Source organism: Balaenoptera borealis, assembly GCF_965194805.1.
Source record: "Balaenoptera borealis genome assembly, chromosome: 8".
NCBI classification, from domain to species: Eukaryota; Metazoa; Chordata; class Mammalia; order Artiodactyla; family Balaenopteridae; genus Balaenoptera; species Balaenoptera borealis.
The window spans coordinates 114,321,173-114,338,415 of record NC_138865.1 but is presented as its reverse complement, the minus strand read 5'-3'; the positions used below and the strand labels follow the sequence as shown (position 1 = coordinate 114,338,415).

General features: G+C 42.7%; 1 protein-coding gene across 8 annotated transcripts in view; it reads right to left on the bottom strand.

Moving 5' to 3' along the window:
• GARNL3 (GTPase activating Rap/RanGAP domain like 3) overlaps positions 1 to 17,243 on the bottom strand; it is a 154,452-nt gene that overhangs the window by 73,724 nt on the left and 63,485 nt on the right. For all 8 annotated transcript variants that reach the window (XM_082402606.1, XM_082402608.1, XM_082402613.1 and 5 more), the window contains one exon: positions 10,898 to 10,972. In XM_082402606.1, coding sequence (XP_082258732.1) covers positions 10,898 to 10,972 — 75 coding nt within the window. The remainder of the gene's footprint in view (positions 1 to 10,897; positions 10,973 to 17,243) is intronic.

The window sequence follows — 17,243 nt, the reverse complement described above, 5'->3', positions numbered from 1 at the left end:
CTAAGGTTTCAGAAATAATAAGCAGTGGAGCTAAAACAAATCAGTTCTAATGTCAGAGTGTTTTTTTTCTTCTTTTAAATCTTAACCATTACATCATCTTCTGAGTCTTTTATTTAATGTTATGCCTTTTTAATCTACCAAGGGGTAAAAAGTAGGTTAAAATTCTTAGTATTATTGTGCCTTTATTGAATTTTCTTGACTTTAAAAAAATCAGTGATATATATATATATATATCTATATATATCTATATATATATCTATCCCCCCATACCCACACCCATATATATAAATTTTTATTTGGCAGTGATTTTAAAATTACATAAAAGTTGCAAGAATAAGAAGAGTGCAAAAAGCATCTGTATGCCCTTTACCAGATTCACCTACTGCTAACATTTTATCCCATTATTCACTTGTTCACTACTCTCTATCCCTCTACACACACACACACACACACACTTTTTCCCGAATCATTTAAGACTAAATTGCATAAATAATAGCCCTTTATTCCTAAATACTTCAATGTGTATTTCCCAAGAATAGGAGTATCTTCTTATATAACCACAATACAGCTTTATCAACTTTTGTAAATTTAGCTTTGATACAATAATTTAATCTACCACCTGTATTCCAATTTTGTCAGTTGACTCAACAATGTTGCTTGAAACATTTTCCCCCTTCAGTACAGGATCATTTAGTTGTCATGTCTCTTTAGACTCCTTTAATCTGGAACATGCCACAGGTTTTCTTTGTCTTTTATGACACTGACATTTCTGAAGAATGCAGCATGCCCCCCCCCCTTTTTTTTTTTAAATAAAGCACTCCTCATTTGGGGTTTGTCTGATGTTTCTGCATGATTAGATTCAGGTTATGCGTGCTTGGTCGGAATATGACATAAGTGAGCATGTCCTTCTCAGTGGATCATATTTCAAGATGTCCATCTGTTCCTCATTGGTGATATTAATGTTGATCACCTGTTCAAAATGTTGCCTCTTAGTTTTGACCTTCTGGTGTGATTCAAGAAGAGCGTATAATTGGATTTTGTTCCTTGTAGAATTTCTGGCTGATTCATGGTCAACAGCTATTCATTTTATAACCATAAACCTCAGGCAGTACTCCTGGTCCACAGTTCTTTCCACTGTGCCACCATGTAGCACTCAGCTATGACATTACCTGGGGTCCAGCAGCCAGCCTCAGGCATCATCTGACCAGACCTCAGTGGGGTCCAGCCTAGGCAGCTGGCCTTACAAAGTCAGACCCACAGTGGATGGTGTCATGGTCCCAAGGCCCTGGATCCTGGAAAGCATCAGCAGAGCCTGGAGAGGAAACTCTTAAGTCACCAGGACACATACTTTCAGAACCCATTATAGTGATTGCAGATATCTCAAAATACTGTTTATACCCTTCCCTGCTCAAAATTACAACAGTTATGAGATCGGCTGCTAGATTTGTTATTTAATGTATTAATTAAAAAGCATGTATATTACAGTATCATAAATTAGCTTTTAAAATCATTTTGATAACTATTTCAATACATCTGTTTTCCTTTGTAATTCTATGTATTTTGTTTAAAGCATTAAAAAAAACAGTATTCTGAGAAGGGTGTTCAAAGGCATAGAAAATGACCCCCATACTCCTGACCTTCTGAAGTCCTTGAGTCTGCCGGCTCCCCTCGGAATGTTGGACCAGCAGAATGAATAATAGAGGGAGGGGCAAGATGCAGCACAGCGTCTTGGAGTGAGAGAAGGGACTCTGGCCAGTGTCATGTCCCAAACCTCTATTGAGTACAAACTGTCAATTATGAGTCCTTTTTTTAATGATCAAAAAGATACCTATTTAACTTTCATCTTCACTGAATACTTAATGGGGAAAAAACCCAACACCAGAAAAGTTGTGAGTCTCACAGAGCAAGATACTTCCTGTCCCTTGTTAAAAGCACATATGATGAGGTGTCAAGACAAGAATACACGCAGGAACCGACAAAAGAAATGGAGACTAAGAGAAAAAAAAAAATCCCTCTGTTCAGGACCCCAGAAGAAAGACTCTGAAAATGAGTTCCAATTCCTGATGATATGTAGTAGCAGTAGACAGTAAAGGGCACAAGTCTTAAGTGTACACTGAAATGATTTAAAAATATGTATACACCCTTGTAACCACCTGATCAAGACAGAAAAGCTTTTCAGTACCCCCGAAGGCTCGTTCATGCATTTTCCCAGTCAACACTCAATCACACAGGTAACCACTATCCTGACTTCTATCACCATGGATTAGTTTTACCTACTCTTGAACTTCATAGAAATCAAATCACATCATGTGTATTCGTTTGAGTCAGGCTCTTTGTTCTTTGACGTTCTGTCTGTGACATTCATCCCCGTTATTGGTGAAGCAGTAGTCCACTCTGTCCCACTGCCATGTAGCGGTCCATTATGCACTCCAAAATTTATGTATTCACTCTTCAGTTGATGGACATATGAATTGTTTCCAGTTTTTGGTTATTAGGAATAAAGCCACAATGAACACTTTTGTGTCTGTTTTTTGGTGGACATAAGTACCCATTTCTGTTGGGTGTACATCCTGGGACCCAGAGGATGCAGACGTTCAGTTTTAGTAAATACTGCCAACAGTCTCCCAAAGGGAATGCACCAATTTTACACGATTAGCAATTCATGGAAGAGTTCTGGTTGCTCCACATCCTCTGACCAACTCTTAGCGTTTCAGTCCTTTTAATTTTAGCATTTCTGGAGTGGGTGTAATAGTACCCAATTGTGTTTTTAATTTTGCAATAGATCCTAACTATTTTAAGTATGGCCTATTTTATAGAGGATTTCAAAGATACAGAAACTTCCTATAGCATTTTAAGGTGACAGTTACACAGGAACACAGTATTTACTTGACATCAACAAGAATGTTAGGAGGAAATATTCTGAAGATCACATCTTCCAGACAAAGTTTAACACTGCAAACACCCATACTAATTTTATCCCTTTTAGATAATCATTTGCTAAAAGGTATTATGCAGTAATGAACTCAAATTCTTCTATGCTGCAGATGTGCTTGAACATGCCCACAGGGTTGAATGAATCTTGAGACTGAGAAATCCTGAATCATTTCTGCATCAAATTCCAAAGCCCACAGAAGCTCCTTGTTGCTTTCCTTGTTTTGTTTTGTTTAACCACATTTATACTTGCGGGATGTGAAGGATGAAGACTGTATATGGCCAGGATATTGTGAAGAGAATTGAATCAAAATCCATGTATAACACCCGCATTTTATCTGAATGTTCTCTAATATTTGACTTTAAGCAGGGAGTCGACACAACACAAGCACTCAGGCTACAAATGAGATCCATAGTTTTATATAACGCCTGTGATTTTTCAGAGTCTCTTCCAGAGTGAGTTTAATTAATGAATGAATGCTTTTAAACTGACTTTCCTTCACTTTCTAGGTTAAATTGCTGAAAGAACACTGACAATAAAGAAGATGGATTTAAAAAAAAATAAACTAAAAAATTTTGAATTGCAAATATAAATATAAGCTGGTTGAAAAAAGTTAAATCATACAAAAATTAAAATGCTTTTTTTCCCCCCAACCCCCATGTCCTAATTTACTTCCTTGCCATATAATAATTATGTTACCAGATTGGTTTGGATAGTCCCAGGTCTTTTTATGCATTTACAAAAATGTGTCTACACATACGTATACACATTCACATACATATACATATATTTACATACATATGTATATATACACACATAATCTGTTTTCATAAATGGGATAATATTATAGGTATTACACTGAAACTTATTTTTTCACTAAAAAAAGAAAGCTTAGAAACATTTCTGTTAGTACATACAGATCTACCTTGTTCCTTTTAACAACTACATAGTTTTTTTAAAAAATTAAACACTTCAGTTGAGTATAGATGTGTAAAATATGTAAACATAAAAGGGTAGAAAGTTAAGGTCCTCTAACTTCTTTCCTGACCTCCCATTTCCACTCCAGAAGCAATTACTATTAAATTCTTAGGTATCCTTTTGGAAATTTTCTTGAATATTGACAAGCAAGTTTATCTTTTTTGTTGTTTTTAAGGAAATGGGATGATATCATACGAATCATTCTGGAACTTGCTTTTATGTCTAGAACTGTATGGTAAATGTTTTTCTATGGTATTATTACATTTACCTGTACCTCATTCTTCCTAACAGCTACTAAGCATTCCAGTGTCTAAATCATAATTTTCAAAATCATTCCTCTACTGATGGAAACTGATGTTATTTCCAACTGTTTTTATTTTTTATTTTTTTATTTTAAAATAATGCTACAATACACATCCCAGTAGTAGAACTGCTGGCCAAATGGTATACACATTTTTAATGATTGCTAATTGCCTTCCCCAAAGACTGTACTCATTTACATGTCCCCCAACAGAGTGTAAGAGAATCCTCCCCATGCTAAGGAAGAGATCTATAAAAAGCTGAAAGATTGTCCCCTCTGCTCCACCATATACTAATTGATACATACAAGTGAGCTGTAAGGGAGGTTTCCAGGGATCTACCCGAGGGTCACAGTCATTTTAATTAATAATCTGAATGAGCACACAGATGGCAGGATAAGCACATCTGAAGGTAATATAAAGATTCTCACTGGGTTAGCTAATAGGACAGGTGACAGAATCAAGATGTCAAAAAAAACTCTTGACAATTAGCAATTACAGGACACACTAATGAGATTAAATTCAGTGTGGACAATGCAAAATCCTACATCTAAATGTACAAATTTGTATTTGTACAAATAAAAATTGTACAAGTAAAGGGTGGAGAAGGCCAGGTGCTACAAAGTAGGAATTCTCTCTCTTTTTTACCCAGTAGGAGATTGAGGCTCCCTGACATTGAGTCATAAACTGGTAAGTGGTAGAGCTGAGGTCTGAACCCAGGTTTGCTTGTCTCCAAAATTGTCTCCACTATACCATGATGTTGCCTCACAGCTAAATAACACCACACGTGAAAAAGACTGGAGCTGGGGGTGGCATATTGTAGGTTCGTAATGAGTCCTCGGGCTTCGTGAAAAGAGGAACGTGTGCACAGCAAGGAAGGGGATGAGCCGGCCTCACTCTGTGGCCGTGAGGCGCACCTGGAGCCAGGTGCTCATTTCCGAGCGCTTCCACCTAAAAGGTCCAGTAACCACCTCATGTGTCCAAGGAGCAGCAGGGAGTGTGATGACAAGTGGAACTGAGTCCATGTCTTAGGAGAAAAACAGCAGATGTCTTGGAATGCTTGAAGGCCTATCACGCTGAAGAAGGCTCAGCCTTACACTCTGGGCTCCAGAAACCATAAATAGAAACTCTGAGTGGAAAATATAGACAGATGAATTCTGTCCAATAAAAAGAACTTTCTAGAAATGAGAGATGCCGAAAAATGGAAGTAACTTTAGGGTTGTGGTATAATGGGAAATTTATATTTCGGCTTTGTCTCTGGCTCCTGGCACAGAACTCCTAGAACCCCTGGCATTTCCTGAGACATAAGGGTGACAGGAGCATCTTTTGCTCCAATGAGGCAACTCTTGGTGGGCCCCTAGCTAGCTTCAGGATGGGGCCGGTAGCTAGAAAGACCAAACTTGATTAGAAGCTTGGCACTTTCAGCCCCACCTTGCAACCTTTCGGGAGGGGAGAGGGGCTGGAGATTGAAGGAATTAATCAACCATACCCATGTGAGCTTCTGGGTTGGTGACTATATCAAGGTGCTGGGAGGGTGGTGCACCCAAAGAGGGCAGGGGAGCTCTGTGCCCCCATTCCCCATCCCTTGCCCTCTGCATCTCTTCCATTTGGCTGCTCCCAAGTTGTATCCTTTGTAATAAATGGGTATGGTAAGTAAAGTGCTTTCCTGAGTTCTGTGAGTCATTTCAGTGAATTACAGAACCCGAGGAGGGGGGTTATGGGAACCCCTGACTTTGTAGCCAAGTTAGACGGATGTGTGGGTACCCTGGGGACCTGATACTTGCCACCGGTATCTGAAGTGAGGGCAGTGTGTGGAACTGAGCCTGAAACCAGTGGAGCCTGACGCTAGCTCCAGGTAGTTACGGTCAGAATTGAACTGAATTGTGGGAGACCTAGTTGGTGATGGAACTGCTTGGTGTCCAGAGGAAAAAACCTATCAAGGGGGGAGCAAGTTTCCCATCACTGGAGATATATTCAGGCAGGGACAGATGAGCTACAGGGGTTACAGGGGTTCATGCCTTGGGTGGAGGACGGGCCTAGATGAACTCTACGGCAGGAAGGTGTGGTCCACAGATGGGTGCTGATCTGCCAACAGTCTGTGATGAAGTAGACAGCAGTGGAGAGCAAGTCTTAGGGGATTAGCTTCCTTAAACAGAACCCAGACCAATCTGGGTGTTACTGAATTTGGTGGTGAGTTGTATGAGGGGGTGCTGCAAACCGGTCATACGTAGTAGGACCACAGAGAGTCCTGCAACAGAGTGGAAATAAAAAAGCAGGCCCTTCACCACACAGTCTGAGAAGCACTGCTCGGAGCCTGGGCCTCACCGTGACGTCCTTATGACACGCCCCCTGTGTGTTTTCTCCACAGGAGTTACCAAAATTTGCAATCATCCTATGTATCTGTGTTATTTACTGACCGCTCTCCTGCCTGTCTGTGAGCCCACGGGGGCAGGGACCTTAGCAGTCAGCAGTCTTATTCATTCCCGCATCACCAGCGCTCAGCCTGTCTGGCACCGAGAAGTGATGCTGCGTGTGGGTTGAATGAATGACTTGATGTATTATATGAATAGCGCTCCTGATATAACTTATGTTTTTGGTAATGGTGAGCTAGGTTATTCGACCAAACCTCCCACTGAAGAAACTAAAAGCATTAGACAAGTATTAAAGTCATCTCCTTAAAAGCACTGGGGAGCTTACAAGATAGTAAGGAATTACCAGTCAAAACAAAGGCAAGTGGGAACCCGGAGAGGTAAGCGGAGCATGGAAATTCTCTTTAGCTTGAAGATATCTATCGATCCTGGTAAAATTACTCTTGGGTTTTGGTGACCTCAAGAGGCAAGAGGGCAAAGAATCAAACCCCCAGGATCCACTGAAGTAGGTAAGTCTATAGGAGACCCACCCCACACTAAGCTGGGACCCCAAAGGGTTACACATTCAAGAAAAGAGTGAATCGGAAGAGACCACCTCTACCCCAAAGACTCCAAGGAAGCCTGCCACAGTGCTGAGTGGAGGAGTGTCTCTGAGGTGCTATGACCACAAGCCAGCCTTTATGTAAATTTGCAGCTCCATCCTGTATCTTGGCTTAAAGGGTTTAAAAAGTTTCAAGCTGGGACTTTAGTTTAAAGGTGTCTGGCAAAAGCAAATGCAAACCCTCCCTCTGATTCTGACACCAATTCCAATATGTGGTTTCTCCCCACACCACCAAGCAATTCTCCGACACCAGCTGGGTGTCCTGTAATTCAACTCAATTCTGACACTGTCTACCTGGAGACAGTGTCGGATCCCACAGGTTAAGGGCTCAGTCCTACAAGACTGCTTCTGACGTCTGCAACTTCTGATGCAAACTGCAAGTCCTGGTGGTCACCTGTGCTTCTGATCAACTGGCTATAGACTGAAGGTTCCCATGACCCTCTCCTTGGGTGTGATTAATTTGCTAGAGCACAGACCTCAGAGAAACGCTTGACTACTTAGATTACTAGTTTATTATAAAAGGATATAACTCAGGAACAGCCAGATGGAAGAGATGCATGGGGCAAGGTATGTGGACGTGGGAGGGGGTGTGGAGTGCCCATGCTCTCCGAGCCGGCCACTCTTCTGGAATCTCCAGGTGTTCACCCATCTGGAAGCTCTCTAAACGCTGCCCTCTCAAGTTCTTATGGAGGCTGCATCCCATAGGCAGGACTGATTAAATCATTGGCCGTTGGGAATTGAACTCACTCTCCAGCCCCTCTCCCCTCCCAGGAGGCTGGGGTTGGACTGAAGTGCTAACCCTCTAATCATGTGATTGGTTCCTCTGGTGACCAGCCCCCATCCTTAGGAAACTTAGGGGCTTTCCAGAAGTCACTTATTAACATAACAAAAGACACCACGATCACTCTCATTACTTAGAAAATTCCAAGGGTTTTAGGAGCTCTGTGCCAGGAAGAGGTACGAAGACCAAATATATATTTCTTATAATAAATCACAGGATCACACTCTGTACCAAAAGGCAATGCATCCTAAGCCTTATATTATTCCTAAAAAATCATCTTCAAGAACAACAAACAGCACACAATCAGGCAGCCAAGCACACAGAGGAGCACAGTACACCATGAGAATATGCCAGGAGAAAAATCTAACAGACAGAGGGCCACAAAAACCCTCACATATTGGAATTATCAGTCACAGATAATAAAACCATTATACTGACTATGTTTAAAGAAATAAAAGACAAATTTGACATTATCCAAAGGGAAGAGTAAACTCTAAAAAGTGACCAAGCAACCCTGGATTAGGCAATGGTTTCTTAGATACGATAGGAGAAGCACAAGCAACAGAAGACAAAATAGATGAACTAGATATTAGCAAATTAAGAAACTTTTATGCTTCAAGGGACACAATCAAGAAAGTGAGAACACAGCCTAAGGAGTGGGAGAAAATTTTGGCAAATCATATATCTGATAAGGGTCTAGTATCCATACTGTATCGATGCAACGATAAAAGGAAAAATAACTCAGTAATGAAATTGCTTTGCAATTTGTTCATGGGTTTGAAAAACTTCAAGCAGCGTGTTGAGCCTTCTAATGCAATAACTGCTTTAACAAACTCAGAGCAAGCCAGGTTTTTTTTCCTCTGAGTCTCACGTTCCTCCACGGTCTTTCACCAGGCTGGGCGCTAGCACTGGCCAGAGCTTTTAACTGAAGACCATGGATATAAAACCCAGCCAAGGTGCTCCAATGGAGCACTCATGCTCGGTGGCTTTGGTGGACCAAAATTTAAAACAGTATTTGAGCCCACAGAAGCAATCTGAGACAGGACTGTGTTTTGAATGCACCAGACCACAAGGGTTTGTTAAATCAGTAACTCCACCAAATGGTTCCAAAGGTGTTAAGTGAACTGCCCATGGCCACACTGTTGGTGAGTTGTGGGGCCATGATTTGAACCCCAGCAGCCTGACTCTGGAGCCACTGTGGCCCATGACCCACCATAGGTGATTTCCAGTCCCTGACCTTGTCCTCTGGCATGTGGCATGGCCAGGTGACAGGGCCAGGCAGGAGTGTTTGATAACCAAAGTGTGCAGTGATCCTAGGACTGCATGAAGGCTCCATTTATCTTTTTCTGGGGAGTTGTGGATTTCCTCTAGACGCTGGTCTTGGCAGAGGCCAGAGTTGTGCTTATGTGGGGCGCGGAAAGCCAGTACAGTTTGTTCATTTCGGGCTGGGCTGAAGTTCTGTAAAATTTTGGTAGCAGAAAGATGTGTTGAGGTACAGCAACCTCTGGTATCTCCGGTACTTAGGTGCTCAAAGTAGATACTCGGCCTGGCGGCTGCTAGCTTTCTGAACACTGGAGAATGAGGACTCAATGCTTCTGTTCCTGGCTTAGCTCCTGGGACACCCTTGACTGCTTGAATCTGTGAGGATAAGACTGTCTTGTCTCAGGAGCAGGACCATTTGGGGAGGGCTGTTACCAAGCTTCAGAAGCAAATTTCCCTGGGAGTCCTTTCTTCTATGCAGGTCAGTTGACATCATTCTGGATAAGAAGTATGTGGGCACCTATTCAGGGGTCCAGCCCAAGGTGGGACTGCCCCCTTTGCCTCACAGCAATGGTGAGGGTACCACGTCTGGGTGAAGGGCTTTGCTAAGTTAAGGCAAAGGTGAAGATGAGCAACAACTTCCTGAATGCTGTGGCTTTCAAGTTAAATCCATAGCCCATCACCAAGAACGTGATTAAGGAAGTGGTCAGGAGGGCAAGGCTGGCCATACAGCACCACTTATGGGAACAACAACAACCATTATTACTATTACAGTTCTCACTCACTGAACTCTCACTATACACTGGGCAGAGCGCTAATAGCTTTACAAGCTTAGCTCACTGAATCCTCTCGATAATCCCAAGACCGTTTCCTCCTTACAGATGAAGAATCCGGGCTTCAGAAAGGCTGATTACTTGCCTAGGGTCACACAACTAGGAGGTGGGGGAGCTGGAACTTGAACCCAGGCTTGCCTGATGCCAAAGCTGGGGGTGCTGAAGCACTGCAATGGGCTGCCTCTCAGAGAAGCAGCAAAGAAGAAAAAACTGGGGGGCTTAGATAGCACTCAGCAGTTCTGGGGGTAGACTCCAAGGGATGGAGCGGGCAGTGGAAGTTTTAACAAAGAAAGGCCAGCAAGGCGAGTCCCTGTGGCCTATGGCGAGGATGACCAGCAGAGCCCAGGAAGAGGGCTTGGGCCCAAGCAGTGGCAGACAGGAATGGCCTCCTTTCTTGGTGTCTTCTCTGAATAAAGACGACATTTTATAATCACAGTAATTTTTTGCATCTCTCTCCTGGACCCTGACATTGCTCACACGGCAGTTCCAAGCCTACAAGCCTGGCAGAGGGTAAGAGCTAGGGTTCCAGGGGCCATTCACAAAGGGTGCTGTGGCTGTGAATTTGTCTTTGGTCCCATTGCTGGCAGACCACCTTCATGTATCTACCTGGCTTTATTACAGATCTTTCAAAGGGTACGCGTCACTCTATTAATAGCACCTTCCATACAAAGAATGATGGCACTTTCCCTTCCTGTTTGCTTCAAGCAAAACTCTGAAGAGCCCTACTGACCCCTTCCTGGGCTCCATTTAGGCAGGTCTTCTGTGGAAAAGAGGATCACAAGCTGCTCACGGCTGTATCACAGGCACCATGATTGTCTGCTGTTGATGATACAGACTTCCTTACCTCATCTGAAGAGCCGTTTTCCACTCTGAACCTTCCGGCCCTTTGGATGGCTCCATCGGCATCACTAGAAATAAGCTGGGGGACAAAAGAGCACTCAGTTAGGGAGCTGGGTCACCATTTGCAATGCCCCTTCCATCTGTCCGTATCTGCCTATGAGTAAGTCAAATCCAGCGAGAGCTGGAGGGCCCAGCCTAGAGCTAAGAGTCTCTTGGAAGCTCTACCAGCCACGCCCTCGTACAGGTGGGCCCCAGTCTTTAGGAAGCTGAAGAGTGAGGAACACCTAACCCATAAGAGTGGAAAACAAGACCATCAAATCTAAATCTGAACATATTCCAATACTGAAGCTTCGAGGTGATGCTCCCTACAACCTTAACACACGTCACACGCGGACAAGCGTAGCTCACAGACGGCAAAACCGAAAGCCAAGTCTCAAGTTCAGCTGCCTTCACAGGAAAGCCTAAAAAACAATTAATGGCTGGCAGAAACTCAAGCCTCTACTAACATCACAGAAAGCTCTTGTGCTTCATTCAGTTTCAAACAGTTTCCAAAAGGCCAATTAGTCCCTTCCAAGGCTGGCAGACTGTATTTTAGCTCCAGCAATGCGATGCTTGCAAATAGGCAGTCTCCATTCAAGGAGCTCGGTGCTAAAAAGGGATGAGTTAAAAAGAAATCAGTGCTTGGTGCATCAGTCCTAAAATCACTGACTCAAGATTTAACTTACTTTCTCCTAAATCTTCTAGATTTCTCAGTAGCAACTTAGGAACAACTTAGGAAAATGACATGTCTTTTTTTTTTTTTTAATTTTTTATTTATTATTTATTTATTATTTTTATTTTTGGCTGTGTTGGGTCTTCGTTTCTGTGTGAGGGCTTTCTCCAGTTGCGGCGAGTGGGGGCCACTCTTCATCGCGGTGCGCGGGCCTCTCACCATCGCGGCCTCTCTTGTTGCGGAGCACAGGCTCCAGACGCGCAGGCTCAGTAGTTGTGGCTCACGGGCCCAGTTGCTCCGCGGCATGTGGGATCTTCCCAGACCAGGGCTCGAACCCGTGTCCCCTGCATCGGCAGGCGGACTCTCAACCACTGCGCCACCAGGGAAGCCCCGACATGTCTTTTTTTAACCTTTTAAATCTGCCCACAAATTTGCAGCAAAGATCTGCCAACGATTTCCATATCCCAGAAATCCCATTAGAACACACTTGCCCAGAGGGGCACTTCTCAAGTCTTACCCAGTAAAATGATACACAATTTCTTAAGAATGATTATCTCATATTTTTACTCGTCTTTCAGAGATATGAAAGTGTGAAAATAAATGGAAAAATTTCAGGGAAAAACTCTACAACTTTTCCCAAGGAAAATTGTTTGAAAAAGATTGATAAACTTTTCCCGTGATAAATACAAAAATAATAGTATCTAATATTTATTGAGAGCTTCTACGTGCCCTGTACTCCTCTGGCCTTAACATGTATTATCTCATTTAATTCTCATAAAAACAACACAAAGTAGGTATTATCATTATTCTCATTTATGAATGAGGAAACTGAGGCAGAGAAAGGTTAAAATAACTAGGCAAGGTTACATCTAAGTCAGTGGTAGGCCTGGGATGTGAACACAGGCAGTCAGATTCCAGAAGCCTGTTATCCTCATCTGACCAGTACCCTACTTAACCCTCCTCCATGGAATGTCCATGATAAGGTCCTAACTTATATGTATACCTAACCTATATCCTGCAAAATAATTTCTAAAAAAAATTACGAAGAAGATTTTTATGTATATGTTTAGCTTTTATATCATCAGATCATTACACTGTTGATAGACTGAAGATGGGCAATAGAGGCTACGTAGAAAAGAATTTAATTTGCCCAAAGAGAGGTCTGACCTTTGCTCTCAGCTCCTGCGAGGTGATCTCTAAGCCCTGGGAATGTCCTGCATGAGTGTCTGTTTGCTTGGGGACTTTGAGCCACATGGCAGAGTATGGTGGGCACTTTGGGTCACACGGTATCAGATCTACCTCTGGACACCAAGACTGAGAAGGGTTTCCCTGGTTGGTAATACTCCATGTGTACTGTCACACATTGTTGCCAGGAGCCGCAATCAATTACTAATGTCTGCCATGGGGGTATAAAGAGAGAGGGTGACACACACATCCCTGTATTAGAGGTTGGTAGATATAGTCCTCACTATAGCCAGTCTCATCCAGGACTCAAAGGCTTGGGAGAAGACCTGACCGTCATTCACTGATTCAGTCATTCATTCACATAACAAGTATAAATAGTGGTGGACTACATTCCAGACACTGCTAGGCACAGGCTATGATGCCCTTTTCCTTTGCTGAGATTAGAACAAGAAGCTTATCGCTTATCTTGATTGAAAGGTTCAAGAAGAAGAAAGGAAGGACATGTTTAATGATTTGATGGTTAGAAAGAATTTAGCTCCCTCTGAACTATAATCACAAAATCCATGAAGACCCTGAACTCCTGCCTTAGTCTAACATGTTTAACTCTATCACCGTCACCATCGCCACCACCACCATCTCCATCAGGTCACTGTCATCTCTCCCCTGGGTGACTGCAACCATCTCCTAACTGGCCTGTGCATCCACCCACCATCGCTTCTCTCCAAACCACTCCTCACATCAAAGCGCAGCGGATTTTGGCAACTGCGAATCTGATTGTCCCACGATCCCATCTCTATCCTGGCATCCCCCCCCTTCCCACCAGAGGATGTGCACGCACAGGACCCCCTCACCTGGAAGGGCTTCCTCTCCCCGCTTCCCCTCGTGAACTCCTTATCATTCAATTTCACCACAGCCCCCGTTGCTCAGACACCTTCCTTGACCTCACTGCCTGGGAAAGGCTCCCATTGCAAGTCTCAGAGAGGGCCTCAGGGTTCTGATTGCCATTCCTTTGTGCCGTCACCTGATTCATGCCTGTCTCTCCTCATGCACCCCCTCCACTCCCACTGAGAAGCTCCAGGAAGACTATGGTTTTCTCACCACTGGATCCCCAGAGCTATGCTCATTGCCTAACACAGTATTGATACTCACTAAATATTTATTACACAAGAAATCCATGAACAGATGAATGCCAAATCCCTGTGGAAATGACCAAAGGGATATAAGACTGGGGATAAGATCTACTCTAGCCCCAGAAACCAAGAAGGTTCATTACTCACCCAAGAAATTTCAAAGGGATTCTACCAGGTCTATGATGAAAGAAAGATCAAGGTGAAGGACAGACCAAATCACTTGAATCACCATTTGCAAGGGAAAGGCAGCCTGAGTAGTAACTTAGTCCAGCTAAGGTCAAACTAATACTGCTGAGCTCATGCTGGCAGGGCCTGTCTGAGGTGAGGGTGGGTGTTTGGGCAGTAGGTGGGAAGGCGACCTACCAGTCACACTGGGGAAGTGACTCTCGCTGACAAGTGGAATGGCAGCCCCAGAGCTCCCCTGCCCCGCACCCCCAACCCCCAGCTGGCTCGGGCAGCTGGTTAAGTAAACCAGAGGGTGTCGTGGAGGCTGGTGCTGATGAGGACTGGTACACCACCTGACGTGAAAGGGGACAGTGCTCCAGTGAACGAGGGGTTGAAAAAAATAACACTCCAGGAAAAAAATACCCTTTTAACACAGCAGAGAAGCTGTTTCTATCAGTAGTTTTCTTTCTATTATTCCTCATAAGCCTGATCTGGCCAATTAAAACTATTAAAAATCTATAAACTCTTCCCTTTGTTGGAAGGAGATTTGACTCAGGAATGACACAATGTCTACTAGAACTCATCTAAATGTCCAGTACTGCACAACCAAGAAGCCCTCTCCTCCGACTCTTTCCACGTGGTACAGAGTTCTGGTTGCCGCCAAAATCCATTCTCACCATCTTCCACCGTAATGGAATTGTAGCCGGACACATGGCTAGACCACAGTTCCCTCAAGGTGGCCATTTGACTTCATCTCCCCACTTGCAGGTGGGTCAAAGTCCCAGTGGCATTCAGGGATCCCAGCCCTTTAGAGAGGGGAGGTGCCCCCGCACGTGCTCTTTCCCTCCACTGGTTAAACCTCAATGACCAGAGAGACCTCGAAGTCCATATTGAAGACAGTGGGTTCATCCCAAGCCTGAATGTGTGGGGCACAGCCACCCAACAACTTAAAATGCTTGGCTGGATGTGACAGAGAAATACACTTGTTTTTAACTGCATTTTGATGTTCTAAGCCAACTATATACCCTATAACATACCCTACAAGGAAGAACAAAGAAAAAAATCATGAAATCTATGACAAGTCCATAATTTAAAATGTGGAAACTGACTTGAGGTATATGAGCAAATGTTCTAGGAAATATAATTTACTACAAAAAGCACAAGGAAATTTTAGGCCATCACTAATTGTAATAATTTGGGAGGATACTTGATCTATGAATATGGAACAATCTGTGATCAGCTTTCTGATGTAAAAGCATGGTTTCTGAATTTTGAAATGTAGACCACATTTCACAGTGACCATAGTGAATTCAAAATTAGTTACTGAGAAGAAAATACCCCAAAAGAGTAGATTAGAATATCAGTTTGAGATAAATAGAGGAAAATGATTATCAAAAACACAGAGAACATACCTGAGAGAAAAATACAAGGAATAATGGACTGGGGTGTTGTTAAGATGGTCTTTGGGCAGAGAACCCAAGGCCAACCAAATCATTCCATAGACCAACTACCCTCTGGTAAGGTCCCTTACTATTGAGCTAGACCACAACTAGAGAATGCCTTTATTTACTGCAGACCAGCCCGAAAGGTTTAGAAACAAAGTAGAGAGCAAGGCAATCTGAGATCTCACCCCTCTAAAGCCAGCAGAGAGGAGGGAGTCAGGCAGTCTCCTCACACAGGAGTATACCTGGCCCTTTGTTATTCTTCAGGAGAAATGTCCAAAAAGGACATTCCCACATGTGCTCTGACCTTTGCAAGTGGTCTGCCTACCCAGGAGTTCAGTGACCAGTAAGATATTTTTTAATCTGATCAGTCCAGATCTGCACTCCTAAAGGATGGAGTGAGGGAGAGGGGTAAAATGAGGAAGTGGATAACGGGGAGTCTGGAACACCTCCTAGAGGTCATTGGAGAGAACAGCACAGCCATTACAATAAATATCAATGGGCTACACTCCTCTATTAAAGGAAGAAAGACTCGAGGATTGGAAATACAAATGAAATCCAACTAGCTGCAAGAGATAATAAAATAAAACAATACAGTAAATACAATAAGATAATCCTGAAAAAGAAAGGCAAAGTAAAAAATATTCATGGTAAGTTGGGGAGAAAATGGTGAGGGAATAATAAAATCAGATGGCAGAACTTAGGAAAAAAATATCATTAAAAAAGTTATGGGGCTTCCCTGGTGGCGCAGTGGTTGAGAGTCTGCCTGCCAGTGCAGGGGACACGGGTTCGAGCCCTGGTCTGGGAGGATCTCACATGCCACGGAGCAACTGGGCCCGTGAGCCACAATTACTGAGCCTGCGCATCTGGAGCCTGTGCTCCGCAACAAGAGAGGCCGCGATGGTGAGAGGCCCGCGCACCGCGATGAAGAGTGGCCCCCGCTTGCCACAACTAGAGAAAGCCCTCGCACAAAAACGAAGACCCAACACAGCCATAAATAAAATAAATAAATTAAAAAAAAAAAAAGTTATGGTACATGGATAGATAGAGCTACTCACTCCCAAAATATAATAATTATAGACACTCATTATAAAACAAAACTCTTATAAATAGATGGAGTTTCTAAAATTATAATTATAATGGGGGATTTTAGTATATTTCTCTCTGATAGGTCAAGGCAAGAAATAGTAAGGAATTACAGAGAAATCAAATAATAAAATTAATAAGCATGATTTAATAGACATATACTGAATTTATCAAGGTACAAACAGAGAATACATACCTTTAAAGAAAATCTATTAAAGTTTTAAAAGCTGATCAAATATTGGATAAAAGCAAGCATGAATAAATTCTGCAAAACAGAAACTATACAGATGATTTTTTTAGTATAGTGCAACTGAATGAGAAGTTAGTGTCAAAAGGATAAAAAAGTGGGAAATTTTAAAATATACATCTGAAAAAACTCTTGGGTCAAGTAGGAAAACTAAAATTGGACACTATCCAGACATCAACGAGAACAGTACCTATCAAAACAGATAATGCAATAGATGCTGTATTTACAGGAAAATTCAGATACTTAAATGATTTCATCATTAAATAAGAAAGAATAAAAACAATGAACTAAAGCATTAACTGCTAGAAGGTACAAAAAGAACAATGAAATACACCCAAGGAAAGCAGGGGGGAGGAATCAATAAAAGATCAGAGCAGAAATTA